The sequence below is a fragment of the Varanus komodoensis genome, unplaced genomic scaffold (assembly GCF_004798865.1).
Source record: "Varanus komodoensis strain SLA01 unplaced genomic scaffold, ASM479886v1 scaffold77, whole genome shotgun sequence".
In the NCBI taxonomy this organism is placed as follows: Eukaryota; Metazoa; Chordata; class Lepidosauria; order Squamata; family Varanidae; genus Varanus; species Varanus komodoensis.
Genome location: NW_025336442.1, coordinates 51588 through 73033, shown reverse-complemented (window position 1 = coordinate 73033; position 21446 = coordinate 51588). Strand labels below are relative to the sequence as shown.

At 47.3% G+C, this 21446-nt stretch overlaps 1 protein-coding gene across 2 annotated transcripts in view; it reads right to left on the bottom strand.

The window, feature by feature from the left end:
* Positions 1 to 3504: 3504 nt before the first annotated feature.
* Positions 3505 to 21446, bottom strand: part of ADAMTSL2 (ADAMTS like 2) — a 57721-nt gene continuing 39779 nt past the window's right edge. For both annotated transcript variants that reach the window (XM_044453083.1, XM_044453084.1), the window contains 9 exons: positions 19958 to 20061; positions 18946 to 19072; positions 14321 to 14534; positions 12054 to 12209; positions 8898 to 9068; positions 8605 to 8781; positions 6424 to 6568; positions 5106 to 5155; positions 3505 to 4093 (listed from right to left, as the gene is read on the bottom strand). In XM_044453083.1, the coding sequence (XP_044309018.1) occupies positions 3989 to 4093; positions 5106 to 5155; positions 6424 to 6568; positions 8605 to 8781; positions 8898 to 9068; positions 12054 to 12209; positions 14321 to 14534; positions 18946 to 19072; positions 19958 to 20061 (1249 nt within the window). In that variant the 3' untranslated portion in view covers positions 3505 to 3988. The remainder of the gene's footprint in view (positions 4094 to 5105; positions 5156 to 6423; positions 6569 to 8604; positions 8782 to 8897; positions 9069 to 12053; positions 12210 to 14320; positions 14535 to 18945; positions 19073 to 19957; positions 20062 to 21446) is intronic.

Here is a 21446-nt window from a genome sequence, read left to right as displayed (position 1 = left end):
GAAATATCGCCCCTGCTGTCCTACAGAGCTCATAGCCCACTTCTAGAAGGAGCCTGCTTGGCTTCTACTGTCAGCTGCCATCATGTGAGCGTCAGCAGAAATTGGAAATTATTTCAACTATAAAATTGCCCTTTGGGTCGAGTGCTAAGTGCTGCAAAGCAACTAGACAGCTGTCTGAGTGGGATGGTTTAACTAGGTTTCCTGCAGTGAGAGTGTGGGGGTGGGGTTGGCCACAACAACCCTCTGGCCCCTTCCAACACGACTGTTCTATGATTCTAGGAAAGCACTACACGGATTAGCTAGTCCTAGCTTGCTATGTTTGGGACAAAAAATTTCTGTGAGATTGCGTTCATATTCCTAGAAACAATTGAGGAAAGGCCATCAAACCAGTCAGTCCTAGAGGAGATCAACCCTGACTGCTCTTAGAAGCCCAGATCGTGAAGATGAAACTCAAATACTTTGGCCACCTAATGAGATGGAAGGGCTCCCTGGAGAAGAGCCTGATGCTGGGAACAATTGATGGCAAAAGGAGGGGATGGCAGAGGATGAGGTGGCTGGATGGAGCCACTGGGGCAGTGGGAGTGGGCTTGGGTGGACTCCGGGGGATGGTGGAGGACAGGAAGGCTTGGAGGAATGTTGTCCATGGGGTTGCTATGGGCCGGACATGACTTCACGGTCAACAACAACAATCCTTGCTCTGCAGTACATTAGATCTTACTTGCACCTGTCCTTGCTGGTCCTAGGACCTGGGAGGCTAACAATACTGGCCATTAGTTCTGGAAAAAAATCATTCCAGGTTGCTGAAAAAATGACCTTGGCTGAAATCTTCAGTGGCTCATGAGAAGGGAAGGGGCACCTTGAATTATCCAGCATGATCATGTTTAAGTTAAGCAAACACTGTTATTTCTGGGGCACATATGACCTGGCAGATGGGTCACTACATTATTGAGGCAAATGGATGAGGGAGAAACATCAGTGTGCTTGCTGAAAGGAAGATGCTATTCCAACAACTAGAACTTTTTTACAGCGGTAATGTCATGCAGTAAAAAGGTTGCCTCAGCTGGCATCACTGAAACTAGCGCCTGTCCTGGCAAGTCTGTACCATGAGCCCCATAGCCTCCCACTCCTGCGACCTTCTGCAGTCATTCTCGACTTTGGCTAGGATGAAGGGTCAGTGCAGGTTGCCATGCTGGCTGTGAGGAATTCACAGCTTGTCTGCACGAGGTTGTTAATCAACAACCTCAAGCTCTATCTACCTTGCATTTTGTGCAGAACTGAACTCCAAGTTCTAAACAAAGTGTTTCCTTCCCTGCTTTTCTGTTGCACAGCCTCTAGATAGCCTTGCCTTATCACAGAGGTTCACAGGTAGAAAAACAGGAAAATATATTTTCTTTTGCCATCAGACAGAATACCACACTTTCCTTGCTTTAAAAGAAAAGGATAAAAGTTCTGTCAAAAAAGAAGTGCAAAATCCTTTAGGAGGATTGCATAAAGAACCTGTAAACAATCAGGAGGAAGGAACTACAAGAGCATAATATATTCCTCATGCAGAAAAGCTTTTGCAGTTCAGAGAACAGAAAGCAAGAGCTATAGCTTCTCTTCTGATAGTTAAAATGTTTTATTCTCTGTTTTTACAGTTCTGCACATTAATCACAAAACAGCTTGCCTCCCTGGGAAGGGCAGAACTCCAAGTAGCAGTTTGGGCTGAAAGACTTCTGTTTGCTGTCGATGCCCTCGGTGAGGGGAGGGTGCGCAGAGAGCCATCCAGGTTGCAGGATACTTTCTGCAACTTGCTCTGCGAAGGTGATCATTTAAGCAAATGGGCACTGCCTTCGTAGACAAATCAGTTCACTTACAACTGGGTTTCTTCAACAGGATTGGGGGATGGTATCTTTTCCATTCATTTGTAATGAGTTACAATATCCTACTCAGGCTGTTTCTCCTACGGAAAATGTTCATATTGCTGTGTTCTATCTTAAGTGATCTGATGTTAGAGCAGCTGCTTCCACAGAACTTTGGGTAAATTTTGTACAATTCTTCTTAAAACTTGTATTTGTTTCAATGGCATTTTTAAAACACTGGGGTTTCTTGCATTTCGATTGTGGCTATGCTTATCTTCCTCTTTTTCTTATCTGCTCATTTATTTTTCCTCTTATGTAGCTCTGAAATTTAATCATTTTCATTCACCCGCATAGGTGGTAAAGTTGTACAGGGCTTCTGAGAACGTATGTTTTTAAAAAATAAACTTATCTGGACTTTGTTACCAAGACAGAAATGTTCTTTTTCATGAGAATCAGAAAAATCCACAAAACCTTGACTAGGGAGTAAAAACTGGCATCCAGGAGATAAGACTTGACTAAAAAGAATTAAAAGTTTGTGGACATGCTGAGCTAAGCTGCTAGCCAAGGCACAATTACCTACTAATTAATTATATACCTACCACATTAGAGCTTTCCTTGCTCTCCATAAAGCCATAGGTTTGGTCTCATAAGCTCCACTTCAAAGGATGGGATTTTTTGTAGCTAAAAACTCTGGAAAGGCTCTACCCATCTGAGCAGATGCAGACCCAGGCCTGATGGCTCCTCCACCATCAGCTCCTGATAGATTTGAGTCTGGCATCTGGGGAGACCACCTGCCTCCACTCTGTAAGCAAGGCAGGGTTTCTATTCCCTGCTCCTGGGGAGGAACATCTGGAATTAATCTGACCTCAGCAGGCACAAATTCTGTCCCAGCACTGGTACTCAGAGCTGTTCATGAATAAACATAGCAAAAAAGTGTTTGACACCCATGAAGCACCATGGGTCCCTCATATGGCCACCTCCGTGTTCTGGGCAAGGCGTTCTGTCAGGTGTTGTATGAAGAGCCTCCGTGTCCTCCAGGGCCCAGCGGCCTGTTGACCATGCCCATGACCAAGCCAGGTGTGCAATCAGCCCTGTGGGCTACATGAAGCCCATGTGGAGGGATGAGTAAGGCAGCTTGGGACCATGGTCAGGGGTGGGAGGCATGGCTGTTGCTGTCTGGATCAGAAGCCCTCTGCTGCTGACACCTTCTTGCAGTGGAAAGAGAGCTCCCATCAGGGGAAGGGGATGCTGAATGGGAGTAGGGCAGGCAAGAAGTCCCGCTTCCCTCAGGTTGCAGTCTGGTTCTGCCAACTTCCCTGGGCTGCCTGTTCGTGTGTTGGGGAAAGCACTTGGCACAGATCACGCCTAGCCTGGCTCCAAGGGTCACCAAGTTAGGAACACAGAAACAGAGCGAGTCAGAAGGGGCCTCTCAGGCTCCAGCCGACTCTGCTCATGACATGCCCACCATGTGCACATCTAGCCTAGCCTTGAACACCCTCAACCACCTCCCAGGGAAGCCCAATCCATACCCTCAGGGTCCTAATTGTCAGGAAGTGTTTCCTGGCATCTAAATGGAACCTTGGTTCTGCCAGTGTCTTTTCCCCTTCTTGTTCATAATTGTGGCATCCAGAACAAATGGAAGAATTTTAAGAGACCAACCATCTGGCACCATAAATATGACATATTTTATTTAAAATATACATATGAGTATAGTTCTATGGTTACAGGGATAAAGTTTACAGTTTGTAAACAAATATATTAAAAAAGAGCACGTGACTCTTTTGTGATATAAAGTGCAGTTATGTTGTCATTATTCAATACAATATGCTGGCATTATGACATTTTAATGAAGGACTACAGGGGGTTGGATTACAAGAGAAAATCTTCTGACAAGGATGCACCTACATATCACATCAAATGGTCTTAGGCACCTGGGCAGCATTAATTTCCACTTGCTGTTGCCAATCTGGGGAAAAATTCAGGGGGTGGAGAATTAAGGCTAGTAATGTGTCCGCAGGAAAGGAACAGCCAGCAAGCAAGAGGGTGAAATTTACAGATAGAGAGTGTGGGCTGGATCTGGAACTGGCTTGGTGATGTCCTTGCTGAGCTCACTCCAAGCAGGCCTTTTCTTCTCCCAGTCTGATCTCTTAAACAAGCCAGTTCTGCATCTGTGTAGCAACAGCTGACTGGCCAGCGATAGCTCCCTCAGCAAACCCCAATGCAGAATCTTTGAAGCAGTTTTGCAAGTACTCCTAAAAGTTTAGTGAAAGGGAAGGTGACCGTGATAAAGGGATAAGCACAGGACTCTTTAAGAAACTGTTCCTAAAGAGAGCATTTGATCCTGAACCTTGCTGTCTGCAAGATCAAGGAACCTCGGTTAGCAGGAGCACTCCACTTGCCAGAGGTCCCACCACATAATTTTAGAAAATCCACCCCCACCACACACACCAGCGCTCACCCCCTTCAGCAAGGGCCTCCTGGCTCTTTCTGCAGTATTGTCAGGAGGCCAGAGGAACTGCCTCAAGGAGAAGGGAGCAAGAAGCCCAGTTCCATCAGTGCAGTTGATCCAGCAGCAATCTGGATCTAACCCCGCAGTTTACCTAAAGCATGAGAAATGGGCAAGTTGATAGTGATCCTGGCATTTTTATGGGATGGAATAAACATCATGGTGAAGTGACCACCAGTGATGAACCTACTATAACACTGCAGTGCTGCAGTATTTGAATTTCTTCTCAGCAGCTCCAGACAGATAGGCTCACTAGATGCCAACCAACCAGGTCAGGAAGGTTTTGATTGCAAATTAGAAGGCAGAAATTGTGCATGGAAATACCACATTTACTCTTAGGACAGATTATAGGGTGGTCAAAAATGAAAGATACAATTCTGTTCAGGTCTTGCTGAAATCAAAACAAAAAGAAACAAAGAAAAAAGTTCAAAGCCAACCCAGCCTTTTGTAAAGAAAATCAAAGAGCTTTTCAAGGTTTTAGGTATACAGCTTTTCTCTATGAGTAGTGAACCCATCAGCACAGCATCTGTGAATGAGGGAGGGGGAAGAAGGTGAGCAAGAAGTCTTGGGTGGACAAGGCTGCTGGCCCTCACTTTCCATGGCACAGTGTGCCAGCAGGAAGTGGCAAGTCCTGGCCTCCCTGCTGGTGACTCTTTAGGACTGGCGGGTCCTCACTGCCCTGTCGCCTCTTAGGAATGAGGCACCCTACAGGATCGGCAACAGGCCTTGCTGTAGTACCAGTGGCTGCAGAGGTTCACCTTGATGGCCAGCGCACAGTTCGTCCCCACCTGGTCCTGGCAGTTGTCATCTGCAGAGCAAGGGGAGAGAAAAGATGACAGCGTGAGCCTTAAAGAAAGGAGAGCTCTCCCCTGCCCGAGGCTCACACCCTGGCTGTGCATGAGCACATTCACCCCTCTGGAACACCAAGCCATGCTGAAAGATGTGCTCAGGAATCTCTGGGGCCAGTGCAACCCAAAGGGAGTGTCATTCAATACACTATACAGGCACCCTGTGCAGCACACGCTGGACAGTCCCATTTCCTTATGTGGGGCAAAAAACGGGCAGAGGCACTCCTAGGGAGTCTAAGGAGGACCAACAAAATTCTGCCTGGCAAAATGGGAAGCAAAACACTCTCAGCAAAAACATTGCTAAATGGGATGTGGATTGAGGGTTCAAGTTTGGGTTAGTTGCCTTTGTTCTGCAAAGGAAGGACACAGCTAACTTGTCTCCAATTCCAAAGGCTTAAAGGATAGTGCAAGGGCAAGATGATTTAACACAGTGTGGTATTAACATCTACCCTGGAAAAAGCCAGGCCACCACAAAATCCACAGGCCAGATGCACCAAGATCTGTTGCAGAGTTCTCCAGCTTCCCTGTTCTTGAGCAAAAGATCTGGAGAAGTTTAGAGCAACTAAACAGGATGATAAAATATTGTGGGGAAGGAGGCCCCAACCACAGGTGATCTCCTTTAATCAGGCATGGAAAACCCCACCTACTCTGAATCAGAGCTTGACTACTTGCCTGGTATCCCCAGGACAGTGAGAGGCACTGTCCTGATCTCTCCGCTCTGCGTGTGCCATTGAGCTCGGAGAGCCACGTTCTAGTGGGGAGTCAGGAAAACAGTGAATGAGGCAGAGGCAAGATACCATCTTCCCTTGCCTTAAAGCTCCTCCTGCCAGTAGCAAAAGCCTTGGGAGAAGCACATCAGCCTTTTGGAATGGGAGAAAATGTGCCAAACTGGGACCCTCCAGATTACTGGTGGTTATTTTGGGGGGATAGAAGAAGGCCAAATTGGGCCTCAGGGTGTGCTAGATTTGGCCCCTGGTGCTGAAAAACGGGGGGGGGGGGGGGTTAGTGCCCATGGCAGCATGTACGATCCCAAGGTCCTGAGGATGTCTCCTGCTGCTTAAGAGAATCTTGTAAGGAAGAACACGACTCAGCAGGGCTGGCAGGAGGTCTCCAGAATAAGCACTTACATCCTGGATTTAGAAGCTCTCCTACCAGGTGCATGTTTGCTGTGCTTTGCACACATAAGGGCCCAGCACTCAGAAAATGCCACATAACATCTCTCACTGACCTGGTGGCTCAGTTGGGCAGGGCTGGAGGTCACAGGTCTGTTTTCCCACAGGCTTAATGAGAGGATCACAGCCCCGGACAAGGTCTTTCCCCTGGTAACACTTGACGTCTCGCATCCTCACACCAATGCCGCATGTTTTCGTACACTAGGGGCATGTGAAAAAGAGGGAGGCCATTTGGGGGGACAACAGGTAGGACGGGGAAAAGCAGGCACTGGCAAGCAGAGGAATTTAATTCGCAGTTGACCAAGCATTCACATTGTGGATGAGCAACTTGAAGTGCAGAATGCACAAAACTGCCACAGAATGTGAAATTCACAGTCTCCGTCCTGAAAGCAGAGGAGACCCAAACAAATTGGGAATTATCAGAACAGCGGGTGAACATTTGAACTTCCTGGTCAAAAGGATTCAGAATTTCATGGAGCAGAGTTGCTTAAGTACAGAATTTTAACATTTTAGTTTTATATTATGTAATCATTTACTTTCCATTTCAGTTTTTAGGGAAGCAAAATGTAGAAAGTTGTTGCCTGTCTGAATGAATGAGGCAGCTTTAGACAAATATTGTCTGGCAACACAAAAATGTCAACAATTCACTGCTGCAGAACATATGTATTTCCACATATATAATTTTTTAACAACTCTTCAGCACGTAACTCAGAAGAAGGGCATCTTGAGGAGGGAGCAGGTTGGGAGCCCCTTGAAGAGCCCAGGAGGTCCCTCCACAGGACCACCTGACAGAGCAAGGCATGCCCATTTCCTGCAAATGAAAGTGAAACGCCATCCTCAGCCAAGCTTTTCTCCAAAGGAGACTTGAGTGCGAACTGGACCCTCCTTTGCCCAGGGTCTGGCCTGGCCCTGGCAGCTGCCATAGCTGTTCATCCAGCTGAGACTTGTTGCGAGCGGCTGCCACGAACTGGTTAGGCCACAGCAGCCCCGTGCCAAAGTGACTCTTCTGCTGTTCTAGGGGCTCAGGGCAAGATGCAGCTGGCAAAGAAGCAATCAGAACTGCCTGTGCTTTTCCAGAGGCAAGGAAAGAGGCAGGCGTGCCTTTCCTTGGACTCTGGCAAGGGTGATGAAGAGCAGCATGTGGAGAGCAGGCTGAAGGGGCCTGAGAGGGGTGGCTCTGGAGCATCACTTCCACCTCAGGAAGGCAAATCTGCAGGGACCTCTGGACTTTCCTTCAGACAATTGCTGGGGGACTGCCTCATGCTCCTCATTTTGGGTTCCAGGGGGATGGTCCTGGAAGACAGCCTCTCATGCAAACAGGCTGGGCAGCACTGACTTACCAAGTGGGAAGCTTTTCCACTCCTCCTTCAATACCTTGGAAAAACATATTTTGTTCATGTACCAATGTGTCCACATCAATAGCCACCAATTTGGACAGCTGTCACAGAGGATTAGATCAGTTCATGGAGAGTCAGGATAGTGTTCGCCCCAGTGGCTACAGGGTCAGAACAATGTTCCTGTGTGCACCAGTTGCTGGGGAACATGGGCAGGATGGTGCCATTGCCCTCCTGTCCTGCTTGTGGCTTCTACTGGGGCAGCTGGTAGGTTTCCATGGGACTGGACAAGTAGGGCCCTTGGTCAGAGTGGATCAGCCTTTGCCTGCTCTTAAGAAACTGCTTATATGACTGACCAGGCTTGCTCTTTTGATTTTCAGAGAGTTAGGGTTAAAGGTTAGTTGGCTGTGGCAAAAGCAACCATGAGTCTTGCAGCACCTTAAAGACTGAAGCATTTATTCTGGCCCAAGTGTTCATGGACACAGCCCACTGTGTGTATCTCATGCCCACAAAAGCTTTGGCGTGAATAAATCTGGCGATCTTTAAGGCAATCTGCCACAAGATGCTTCATTCAATCAACCATCTCGTGCTCCCAGCTCATCTCCCAGGAGCTTGCTCATCCTCAGTTGTACTGCACTTTTGAAAAGTTGCAGTGTTTACTCCAGCATTTATGCTGTCCATAAAAGCTCTGTGAGACAGGGCAGCACAATTTCCACTTTTCAGATGGCAAACAGAGCTCGTCCAAGGTGACGTCCCCAGCCAATCCCAGAGCCCGCAGGTCCTCCCTGCTCACCAGAGGAGGGCTGCTGCCTCTCCCTGGGTTGGTGTTGCCCCCACTTCACAGCCTCCACTCCAATGTGCTCACCCCACCTCATATCCTTTGGGGTGCACCCCAGCCCTCACCTCTGACCAGGGGGTTGTGTACCACTTGAAACACGGGCGCTCAAAGCAGGTATTTTCCTCCATGGGTTTCTTGGCAATGTCACATTCTGCCAGGCTGCGGGTTTTGATTTTCCCATTGATGATCTCCAGGCAGAGCACGATCCGCTTCTTCACCCCTCGGCCACATGTAGTGTTACACTGTCGTGGTAGGAAAAGCCAGTTGGAGCAGGACCTAAAGAAAGCCCCTGGAGTGGGGTGGGGGCTGCCTCACCCTCCGCCACAACCCTGCCCACCACTCCAGAGCTTCCCCGTACCCGCTCCCAGTCTTGGGCCAGCCAGTGGGCAGGGCAGTTCTTATCTCCACAGGGGTGGATGGCGAGGGGCTTGCTCTCCAGGTTGCACTGTGATTCTGGCACCACACGCCCGTCGCTGGTCTTGCAGTACACATGCCGGATCATTCGGCCCTGTCCACAGCCTCCGCTACACTGAAAGAGACACAGATGAGAGGGGCACCCACAGACTGCATGTTGACAAAATAGGTGCAGGGGCCCCTAACTCGTGCAAGCAGCCAGCACAGGAGACCTGCAGGCTTGTCGGGAGGCAGCACAAATGAGGCCTCCTCCTTCAACCCTAATGAGAGGCCTGGGTGCAAACTGCAGTGGAACCTGCCCAAGCATCTGGCGTTCATCTTGGTCATCTAAAAGACCCCTGGCTTTTGCGAGTTGGAACAACACCTCCGCATTGGTATTAGAAATACCAGTCCTGGAAATATTCAGTCCCACCTACAAAAAAATGCCATTTAAAAAACAAAAGAAAAAGCTGTCTTCCCTCGTGATAACGTCTAACAATTCTTTCTTGGCATAATGAGGCATCAGGATTGCAGAGGATAAAATGCAGTGTAAGACCTACTTACAGTAGACCCACAGAAATGAATAGATTTACCCTGAGTAGGACTTCGACTGGCTTCTACCTGCAGTTTCAGGATATGCAGAGAGGGCTCTGTGAGGTACCCTGTGCGCATCCACAGAGTGGTCAATAGCTGTTCCACCCAGTGCGCATCTAAATCCAGAAAAAACACCCTCCATCTCCACCACGAAGGTGAATGCAGCTTGGCACACTTCCATGAGCTGTCTGGCAGTGCTTGTTCTGCAAGAGCACTTCTGTGTCGTACAAGTGTTTCCTCTGCCTTTGGCAGTGTCGGCACTGGAATGCATCACTGCAACTGCCAAGATGCCCCGGTCTGCAGTCAGCTGGACCTCCACCAAGGCAGGAGGGACAGTGAGTGGGTGCAGGTGGCGCTGTGTCCCCAGTTCCCCACTCACCCCAGTGGGCACGATCCAGATCCTCATCGCAGGGCTGCTCTCATTCACCTCAGCGAGGGATCATGCAGGAGAACCTCTCTGTGGATTGTGCCCTTCCCGCTTCCCCTCAACCCAACTGGGCCTTTGGCAGAAAGAGCTTCCCAGCCCCATCACAAGTGCAAATGGCTACGAACATTTCTCCTCTGTTTGCAGGAGAAAGAACCCAAGAAGGGGGCTATTTCCAGATTCCATCACCCCATGCTCCTCTGTGGGTCTCTTTTCAGTAGCTGAAGTCCTCACAGTTACCAGCTGTTGCCATGGAGAACACTTATTTTTAGCCAATGCTGCTGAATTGAAAATCAGGGTAAAAATAACCTGAGGAGGTGGCCTGCATGACATGCAGACAAACACAGAGATTTTATGCTAAGAGGAAAGCTAACTCCAGACCCACACAATTTTTTGGTCACTCATCATGTCTGAGCAGTTTAAATGAACCTGAGGCTTCCTTCAGAGCTCAGTCCAGCCCCAGGTGCACTCTGTCCCCGTGCCATCCAACCCTTTGTTATTGTGTTCTGAGTTCCCCGGCACACTTGATGCCCCTTCCCAGGGCATCACTCCCTTCTTCTGCCCCATGCCAAGCCATGAGATTCCTCCTTGCCCAGCCCGGTGCAGCAACCTCCAGAATTTTGGGGCTATGATTCACAGCATCCCTGACCACCAGCCATGCTGGCTGAGTTTGAGGGGTGTCCAAGGCAGGCACAGCTGTGGGGACCAATCTGTCCGTTCAACATTGAAGTCACATCCTGGGTAACCATGTACATTTTGTAATAGAGCATGCCTCCTTTAAGAAAAGTCTTACTGCCCTAAGCTTGATAGCCAAGATCCTTTTCTTTTTTCATTTTATTAGCATCGACATCCCACCAGCACCCTTCCAGGTCATCACAGGCAAGGGAAGCATTGACGAACATTAACCAGTTTCTGAAACATGGATGGCCTGGTTCTCTTTTCCTCATCAGACAGGAAAATAATGGGAAGAGTCATGCACCAGAAGAATTTATGCAATTGTATTTCCATCCCTTTTCCCTGAACTGGAACTTCCTTTTGCATCCTCTCACTTAAAATTTCTGTCATACTGGGATGGGGGTGGGGGGGATGTTTTACAAACATGCTGAGAAGAAAATTTCAAGCAGCCTCAGCATTCATGTTTGAAGAAATAGGGGCTGGAGGCAAGCAAAGTTACCTCCATCTTATATAATATCTCCTTTCCAATTTTTTTCTGAGAAACAGACTCCCCAGCCCTGCTGCCTGTGCCATGAAAAAAAAGAAAAGTATTTTTCTATCTATGGTTTGGAGACTTGCAGAGATAAAGAAGTGAAATTGGCCTTTTGTCCTGCGACCCCAAATAAGTGACTGAGGAAGCTGAAGATGGGTAAGAGGGCGTTAGCGTCTGGACTGCTGCATGTGGCTGGAGAAGGGCTTTTACTGGGAGCTACGGAGGGGCTGCCAAATCTAGGCCTCCTGTGTTCTCCAGGTGACACACACAATTTGATCCCCACAATGTGAGAAGTGTTGCCTGGTTGGCTGAACTGAGTGCTATCGGATAGCTAAAACAGACACCACACACATGGCTCATTCAGACACGGCCCAGCCTCCCCCAGGTCTGGGCCACTGGAATGGTTTTGGAGTATAATTCTCGTCAGCCCCCAGCCAGCACGCCAATGGCTAGAAGTGATGGGATTTGCATTCCATAATTTGTAGAGGTTAAGAATCTGTCTTAAACCCTGAATGGTGTTCTTCCACAATGGTGTAGAACTGCCTGCTCAGACCTGCTCTGATTTCAGAAGGGGCAAAAGCCTAAAAGCTCAGCATGTCCACAGATCTTAACTATGGTAGCTCTATGCAACCTCTCTCTGGTAAAGCAGCTGGGTTGGGATTCAATGGTAGGTGAAGGAGAGCATCTTGGAGACAGGATGCTGGCCTAGACACACCGACCGTGGTCTGATCCTCCAAGCAACTCTCTCCTTAACAAGCAAGCCTGGGTGTTATTTACCATTTCTATAGCTTATCAGTATTGGACCACTGGCCCTTGGTTCCCCCATGCATTTCTATCCCACCCAAGTGAAAGCTTATGACAATAAAAGTTTCAAATGTAGCAGCAGCAGCACTCACTGGTCCCCAGTCAGAGACAGTCCATTGTCTGTCACAGGGCGGCCCAGTGCAGTTCTTCTCTGCAGCCGGCCTGACGCTGGCATCACAGAGTCTCTCCTCTTCTGAACACCGGATGTCTCTGCTCACGATGCTCTTCTCACCACACTTGGCTGTACACTGTGGGTGACGGTTAGAAGAAAAGGTGAGTTGCAAAGCAGGGAGATGGAATGCTTCCTTCAAATATTGGGGAGGTAGAAAATAGTTAGCATGGAAGGAAGGACCAAGCTTTTGCACTTAAGAACATAAGGAAAAGACATAGGAAGGGTTTGGAGCTTTCTGGAACTGTTGTGTGTCAACAGTTCCTTTCTGGAGCATGTGGAAGAGAGGAATGCTGGAGGATTTTGCCAGTGAAACATACCCCATTGAACGCTCTACCCATGAGTGCCTATCTGGCAAAAATATTTGCAAATTGCTGAACGTGTACTTATCTCTGTCTTGCTCCTGGTTCCCAGTTCAATTTTCCAGAATAGAACAGATCAGCTCCACTGCGGAGCTGTTCAAGGTGAGGAAAAGGGACAAGAAAATGATCAACCTGAACTTGGAGCATCTTTCCCACAAGGGGCCTTGTAGTTTAACAAAAAGGAGACACAGAAAGAAAAAGACAGGCATGCCTCCCTCTCATGTAATATGGGGCCAGCTGATGAAATTCATGGCCAATGCAATCAAAACTTGCAAAACTATGCAACACCCTTTGGGATTCCCAGGCACACATCCACACTTTCTGATAGAAATTCTGTTAACAACTCATCTAAGGATCAGATTAAAGGCCTGCAACATCATACCACCACCCCGCATATGAGTTTGTAGGAGATCTGTCTGTCTCCTGTTGAAGTTTCTTCTCACGTTCAAGAGATATTTTCAACATAGACATGAAACATCTCTGTCTGACACGCAAGCACACAACTGAATTTTGATTTCTGTTTCAAATCATGCAGGTAAGTCAACTAAACATTGTTTTGGGTGGCAGAGTTGGAATTTTAACAGTTCTCTGTATACTCATTTGCTCAATCCATCTTTGCGGTATAATGTAAGCAACACCAGCACCAAAATACCAACAGTCAGGTCCTCTGAACTGGCCAAACTGATATGGTAATTCACTGGCCATGGAAAGGAAAAGCAACGTGCCTTTTTGGACAGGGAATGAGAAGCAGAGATTCTGTGCCAACTTGGCATGGAACCTTGGCTGCTGGATCCAAATTAGATTAGTTTTTTGCTTTTAGTTAGAGGAAAACCAGATCAGAAGCGGAGGCCCCAGCCTGCTCCCGTGATCTGCCACTGACACCTCCTGAATTCTAGAGCATCAGACACTGGGCACACTGGTGCAAGCCCCATTCAGTGCACATGAATGGCAGAGCACCTCTGGCATATGGGCAGGGCCAGGGGCCCCATGAAGGCCAAGTGTACCCCAGATTTTCAGTGGAGAGGGGAGACACCTGGCAGCATGGAAGAGGAGGCATTTCAGAGACCAATTAGGAGCGTTCTGTCCACGCCACAGGGACAGCTGAGAAGCAGCCTGCCCTGACAGCCCTCAAGGCCTCTGCTGAGCTAATGGTTAGCCACAGAGGCCCATCAAGCGCCGGAGCAAGAACCAGCTGCCCTGGGGGCATGTTCAGGGCAGGCAAGGCACAGAAACGTCTTGTCTTTAAGCAGGGCAGTCCCAGTGCACAAGCAGCACAACAAAGCATCTCTTGGCAGCTGCTGTTTGAGAGGCAACACTGGTGAGATACCTCTAGGCAGGGTACTTTCAGCAGCACAGTTCCTGCAGAGGGCGCTATGCTCTATTACGCATCTTTGATGTTGGAAGAACACTGGGGGAATGCACTCTCTTTCGGCTAATCCACATGTTCTGTGCTTTAGCAGGCAATGCCAAACATCCTGGCGGTCCCTGGCTGTGGCCCAGGGGCAGAGCCCCTGCCGGCCGGCCAGGCGTTCCTAGATAAGGCCCTGGGGAACATGCATCTAGTAGCGGGAGGGGCTGACTCTGTTCCTGTATACACTTACATGTATTAAAGAGTAAGCCCCATTACACCCAGTAGGTTTTACTTTGAAGTAAAAAGGTTGTTGCCTCAGGACAAGCATAGAGGAACAGCCTACCATGTGAACAGCAACACTGGGCAGAACATTGATCTGCGTGTATAAAGAGCTGATTCCGAAAGAACAAAACCTTTTGTGGTTGATATGCACTGGGAATGTCTCCCAGCCAGTCATTGGTTTGCTTGTGGATTTACCTCTGACCACTCGGACATTTCCCACTGTGGCCCACACGCTGGGTTTTTGCAGACCTTCCGCTCTTCAGGCCGAGTAATGTCAGCCGATTCACACAGATCACTGTAGACAGAGCTGTCAAACCCAGGGGAAATCATCTTCCAGCACCGGACAATGCGGAACTGGTAGCCTTCCCCACAGGTCCGGGAACACTCACTCCAACTGCTGGTCTCCCACCTGTCAGAAAAGCAATGAGTCAGCCGGGGAGGCAGGCAAGGAAGGAGCAGAGCCCACATGCCACTCCAGTGGTCTGGCTTGCATATTTCGGCAAGGGGAGAGGTGCAACATGCCACTCTTCTTTGCCTTTACATGTGATTTAGGTGGCTTCAAACACTTTATTGTATCTTGAGAAGCTGCCCAGGGAAATTGAGAGAACCAGGCAGTTTTTACACATAAGTAATAAACAAACAAATGCCCCACTTTTAAAATCAGGGTGCTTGCTAGTTGTGAAGTCGTGTCCGACCCATCGTGACTCCATGGACAACACTCCACCAGGCCTCCCTGTCCTCCACCATCCCCCAGAGTCCACGTAAGCTTACACCAACCGCTACAGCGACACCATCTATCCATCTCATCCTCTGCCGTCCCCTTCTTCTTTTGCTGTCAATTGCTCCCAGTATTAGGCTCTTCTCCAGTGAGTCCTTCCTTCTCATTAGGTGGCCAAAGTATTTGAGTTCCATCTTCAGTATCTGGCCTTCTAAAGAGCAGTCAGGGTTGATCTCCTCTGACTGGTTTGATCTCCTTGTGGTCCAAGGGACTCACAGGAGTCTTCTTCAGCACCACAATTCAAAGGCCTCAATTCTTCGGCGCTCAGCCTTCCTTATGGTCCAGCTTTCACAGCCATACATTGCAACTGGGAAAACCATAGCCTTGACTATACACACTTTTGTCGGCAGGGTGATGTCTCTGCTTTTTAGTATGCTGTCTAGATTTGCCATAGCTTTCTTCCCAAGGAGCAAGCGCCTTTTAATTTCTTGGCTGCAGTCCCCGTCTGCGGTGATCTTGGAGCCCAGGAAAATAAAATCAGTCACTACCTCCATTTCTTCCCCATCTATTTGCCAGGAAGTGGTAGGATCGGTTGCCACGATCATGGCTTTCTTGATGTTGAGTTTCAAACCAACTTTTGCACTCTCCTCTTTCACCTGCATCAACAGGCTCTTTAGTTCCTCTTCACATTCTGCCATTAGAGTGGCATCATCTGCATATCTTGTAGTACTCCCTCTAAAGGACAGGGTCCGCAGCTTGGGAGTACTGCTTGACCCAGAGCTGTCACTAGAGTTCCAGATGGCGGCGGTGGCAAGGAGTGCTTTCCTACAACTTTGACTGATCCAGCAGCTGCATCCTTACCTGGATGAGCACTCCCTAGCAACAGTGATGCATGCTCTGGTAGCTTCCTGCTTGCATTACTGCAACACGCTTTACGTGGGGCTGCCCTTGAAAATGGTCCGGATACTGCAACTGGTACAGAATAGAGCTGCCAGGCTGCTGACGGGGACCGGCCATTACTCTCACATAATGCTGGTCCTCTACCAGCTCCACTGGCTTCCCGTTGAAGTCTGGGTCCAATTCAAGGTTTTGATCTATAAAGCCCTAAACGGCCAGAGACCAGGATACCTGAAGGAACACCTCCTTCTTTATACGCCCTCATACCCCTTAAGATCTGTGGGAGAAGAGAGGTAAAAAGGCCATCAACTCAGAGTAGGGCCTTCTCTGCTGTGGCGCCCAGACTGGTGCCAAGTTTATGCTCTTTTCGGTGTCAGGTCAAAACCTTTGTATTTAAACAATATTTTAAAATTTAACAACTTTTAACCTTCAGTCACTCTGTTTGCTTTATGATTTATTGTTTTGTTCTGTTTCTATTATTTATTAGAAATTGTTGTTTTAATTGTTCTTTTAAATATTGTAAGCCGTCCTGAGACTTTGTATAATAGGATGGCATACAAATGCTTTTAATAATGAATAAATATCTGAGGTTGTTGATATTTCTCCCGGCAATCTTAATTCCAACTTGTGATTCATCTAGCCCAGCTTTTCGCATGATGAGCTCTGCATATAAGTTAAATAGATGTTTTTTCTGGAACTCCCTAGCTTTCTCCATGATCCAGTGCATGTTGGCAATTTGATCTCTAGTTCCTCTGCCTCTTTGAAATCCTGCCTGTACTTCTGGTAGTTCTCAGTCCACATACTGCTGCAGCCGCGCTTGTAGGATTTTGAGCATAACTTTGCTAGCATGTGAAATGAGTGCAATGGTGCGGTAGTTTGAACATTCTTTGGCATTGCCCTTCTTGGGGATCGGAATGTAAACTGACCTTTTCCAATCCTGTGGCCACTGTTGAGTTTTCCAAATTTGCTGTAATATTGAATGTGGCACTTTTACTGCATCGTCTTTTAGGATTTTGAATAGCTCACCTGGAATACTGTAATCTCCACTAGCTTTGTTGCTGCTCAGACTTCCTAAGGCCCATTTGACTTCACATTCCAGGATGTCTGGCTCGAGGTCAGTGACCACCCCATCATGGTTATCAGGGACGTTAAGCTCTTTCTTGTATAGTTCCTCTGTGTAATCTTGCCACCTCTTCTTAATCTCTTCTGCCTCTGTTAGGTCCTTGCCATTTTGGTCCTTTATCATGCCCATCTTTGCATGAAACTTTCCCTTCATTTCTCCAATTTTCTTGAAGAGATCTCTGGTCCTCCCTATTCTATTGTTTTCTTCTATTTCTTCACACTGTTCATTGAAGGCATTCTTATCCCTTCTAGCTATTCTCTGGAATTCTGCATTCAATTGGGTGTATCTTTCCTTTTCTCCCTTGCCTTTCGCTTCCCTTCTTTCCACAGCTATTTGTAAAGCTTCCTCAGACAGCCATTTTGCTTTCTTGCATTTCTTTTTCTTTGGGATGGTTTTAGTTGCTACCTCTTGTACAATGAGGTGAACCTCCGTCCATAGTTCTTCAGGCACTCTGTCTATCAGATCTAATTCCTTAAGTCTATTTGTCACCTCTACTGTATATTCATCAGGGATATGATTTAGGCCTAGTGCATTTCCCTACTTTCTTCAATTTAAGCCTAAATTTTGGGACAAGAAGCTCATGATCTGAGCCACAGTCAGCTCCTGGTCTAGGTTTTACTGACTGTATAGAGCTTCTCCATCTTTGGCTGCAGAGCCCATAGTCAATCTGATTTCTGTGTTGACCATCTGGTGAGGTCCATGTGTAGAGTCGTCTCTTGAGTTGTTGGAAAAGAGTGTTTGCTATGACCATCGTATTCTCTTGACAAAATTCTACCAGCCTGTGCCCTGCTTCATTTTGTACTCCAGGGCCAAACCTGCTGGTTATTCCCATTATCTTTTGGCTTCATTTTGGAGATTGTATCCCAGTACTGCTTTTCCTACTCTTTTATTGACTATGAAGGCTACTCCATTTCTTCTGTGGGATTCTTGCCCACAGTAGTATACCTGATGGTCTTCTGAATTAAATTCACCCATTCCTGTCCATTTTCGTTCACTGATTCCTGAGATGTCGAAGTTCAGTCTAGTCATCTCATGTTTGACCATGTCCGGCTTGCCTTGATTCATAGATCTTACATTCCAGGTTCCTATGGAGTATAGATCTTTGCAGCATCAGACTTTCCTTTCACCACCAGATACATCCGCAACTGAGTGTCCTTTCGGCTTTGACCAATCGCTTCATTCTTTCTGGTGCTACTAGTACTAATCCTCTGCTCTACCCCAGTAGCACATTGGACACCTGTTGACCTGAGGGGCTCATCTTCTGGTGTCATATCGTTTTGCCTTTTGGTACTGTTCATGGGGTTTTCATGGCAAGGATACTGGAGTGGGTTGCCATTTCCTTCTCCAGTGGACCAGCTTTTGTCAGAGCTCTCTGCCATGATCTTTCTGTCTTGGGTGCCCCTGCATGGCATAGCTCATAGCTTCTTTGAGCCCCTTCGCCATGGCAAGGCAGGGATCCATGAAGGGGAAATCAGGGTAGCAGTAGACAAAATATTCTTATGGCCATTCCTCTGGGGAAAATTGGGGAGAAGGCTTCAAATATCCCTAAGCTGCGTGTGATGTTTTCTTCTACTCCTTCACAACTGACATGAAGGGGTATAAGATGAAGATGCTCAAGGAGAGAGAGGAGGAAGACATCCAAGGGGGGAGCAGCAGGTGCAGGAAACAGAGAAAAAACAGATAATGTTGCTTCTATAATGTGAGTCTTTAACATACTTCAATATTACCAGTTTTATTATATTTGCATTTATTATTCTTATCAACCTGAGAGATGTAGCTATAGGGAGACTCATAAATTGAATAAATAACCAGTACACCTCCCCTCCTGACAAAGAGTTCCCTTCTAGCCCTCCTAGTCTGTCCCTCCTCATGGCAAATGTGAATCTTGGAACCCAGGTCTGCCATGATAGCAGTGGGAGGCAGAGCTGGAAGACCCAAGGTGCACTTCAGTTGGAGGAACATTGATCTCCAGACTCGCTGGCCATGAAGGAAGGGTGTCCCAAACAGCCACTGGTGCCTGGTCTGCTCTTTTTATTCCTTGGATCATGCCCAATGTGTGAAGCATTTCTCCAGAGTTCCTACCTGGGCTGGCATTCCCTCCCTGCACAAAATTCATGGACTGGCTCAGGACGGGTCGAGGCATCACAGTACATGTCATCCACTTCAATTCCATCATAACGGATACACATGGCATAGGTAGACATCACACCTAGGTTGAGAGAGAGAGAGAATGACAGACCAGTATGACTTGACCAGGACATTGAATTTGATAGTTGCTGTGAACTGCCCAGAGTGTTTCATCTATTGGCCAGTATATAAATAAAAGAAATAATGGTTATTCTCATCAGAAACAAAACCATCCAAAACATGCACGTAAGCCCTACAGCAGCCCAGACGCTCATACAGTGTCCAAAACAGTCAAACCAGATTGCTTCTGCTGTTACAGCATTGTAGAAACATCTGCAACTTGACCCAGACAATTTGATCTGGACACTTCTGCAATCGAGTGTCCATCCTTTTCATCCAGAGGAGTGTTTTCCAAAGTGCCTTTCCAGATCAAGATGGAAGGACAAAAGAGGCTGTAAAAAGGTGCAAGGTGGTGGTTGCAGGGAGATAAACAAACCAATGCTGAGTGTAGGGTGAACAGGCAGGAAATTGGACTATTAGCAATGCAGGATTTCAGTCTAGACGAACTGACAATCCAAAAACTGACTTTAGCAGGCAGAACCACACTGTGGCTTCACAGTTCCCTGAAAAGAATAATGCTCCTTATTTCTTCAGTTCTGGAAACTGGGTCTGAATATTCTCTTTTTTCCAAATGAAAGATAAGTGCAGGAGAATAGAAAGATAATGGGGGACTATTTTATCCCGCAGATAAAGGAGACCATGCTTCATTTCCAGTTTCCATAGAACACCTGAGATGGATGATGTGACAGGTCTGAATGCCCCCTCCCATTTCAGGGTGAAGGATCCCCAGATGTTTTCCTTGCAATGGCCACAGTCCAGCACTGCAAAATCTCAGAGCAAGTGCTGGTCACCAGGGCATCCTGTTTGGCACATGCAGCATTTAAAGTGGCCCCTGTACTGAACTGACCTGTGGTGCAAGTGGAGCTGCAGGGTTCATGGGAGGAGAGTTTCCACCGGTACATGTCTGCTGGACTCATGTTCTGCCCCTTTCGGAACAGCTTCAGCCGGTTCCTAAACAACAAGGAGTGCAAAGTCAATGGGGAGGTTTTGATGAGTCACACGAAAGACAGCAATGGGGAGGAAACAAAAGATATTGGTCCAGATGGGTTGGGGGGATTCTGTGCTTTAAGAAAAATATTAATTTGGGGGTGCAATTCTTTGAATTTAAAATCTGGGAATGTTTGGTTATAATACAACATACCTGTCCTGATCCCCAAGCAGAATCCCCAGCCTGGTTAGAGGCAGAGCTTCCACTGTCTAGAAATAGAGAGAATGGGATAAAAATACCCACAAAGAGAAATAGTTCAGTTTTCAAAGACAAATATATGTGTGTATATGTATTGCAGCCTTTAAGCAGAATTGCCCCAAGATGCAAAAATTGTCCATTTCATGACATGAATCCACTTACTGTAATAGCCATTTTGTTACAGGACAACACTTCAAACCATCTCATAAGACGACCACATTTCTCCACATAAATGTAACTATCAGGTACTGCATCAGATGGATGGGGTCTTTGTCTACAGTGGGAATCCTATTCTTCCATGTCATGGCAGGGGGGTGACTTGCAATGCCCAGACTGGGTAACAAACCATCAAAGATCCCTGGAAACATTTCAAGCCAAGGCCCGTCCCTGAGTTCTTCCATTAGCAGAGGTGGGCGTCGTGCCTATGCTGAGCTGAGGGCTTTTTCTGCAGATTAACTCTTAAGTGTGGACCACTCATTCCAAAGAGGCCTGAGGCTATAATTTCATGAAAGACTTTCTGAGACAGTGCAAAAGAAATCCTGCCAGGCTTGTTTTCATCCTCAGCTCTGATTTTATACTCTGTTATGGTTGCTTGTTCATTGGTTGTATTGCGTTTATATGCCTAATTTTATTTCTGCTCGAGACTCTGAGATTCTTTCCGTGAATAAGATGGAGGTCCCTTCACATGAACAAGTCAAAGACCTTTAGCAGCTCATCTGTCTTTCCATCCTTTAAAGATTTTCTGGTGCACAAAAAAGATGGAGGAGGCAGAGGGAAGACACAGGTGGGTTACAAGAGGAGGAAGACATCAATACAACCTCCCTGTAAAATCCCATTGGAGGCACCAACATATTTCCAATCCATGAAGAATGGCCCCTTCTAGCTCCCTTTTTCTATTGTGTTGACTGGCAAAGCTCAGGTGAGAGAACATTATCTGTTGAAGAGTGGGGTGAAAACATATTCAGCAACACCTCAAAACAAGAAATGATCAGTTCCCATGGAATAGAATTGTACTGGATGCAGAGGGAGAGTTCCCATTTGTTCACCTAGAGTGGGCACCCATGACGATGGCTCTTGCATACCATTTTCATCTTGAAACTTGCACACCACTTCATAAGCATACTTACAGTACAATCCTATAGATGTCTAC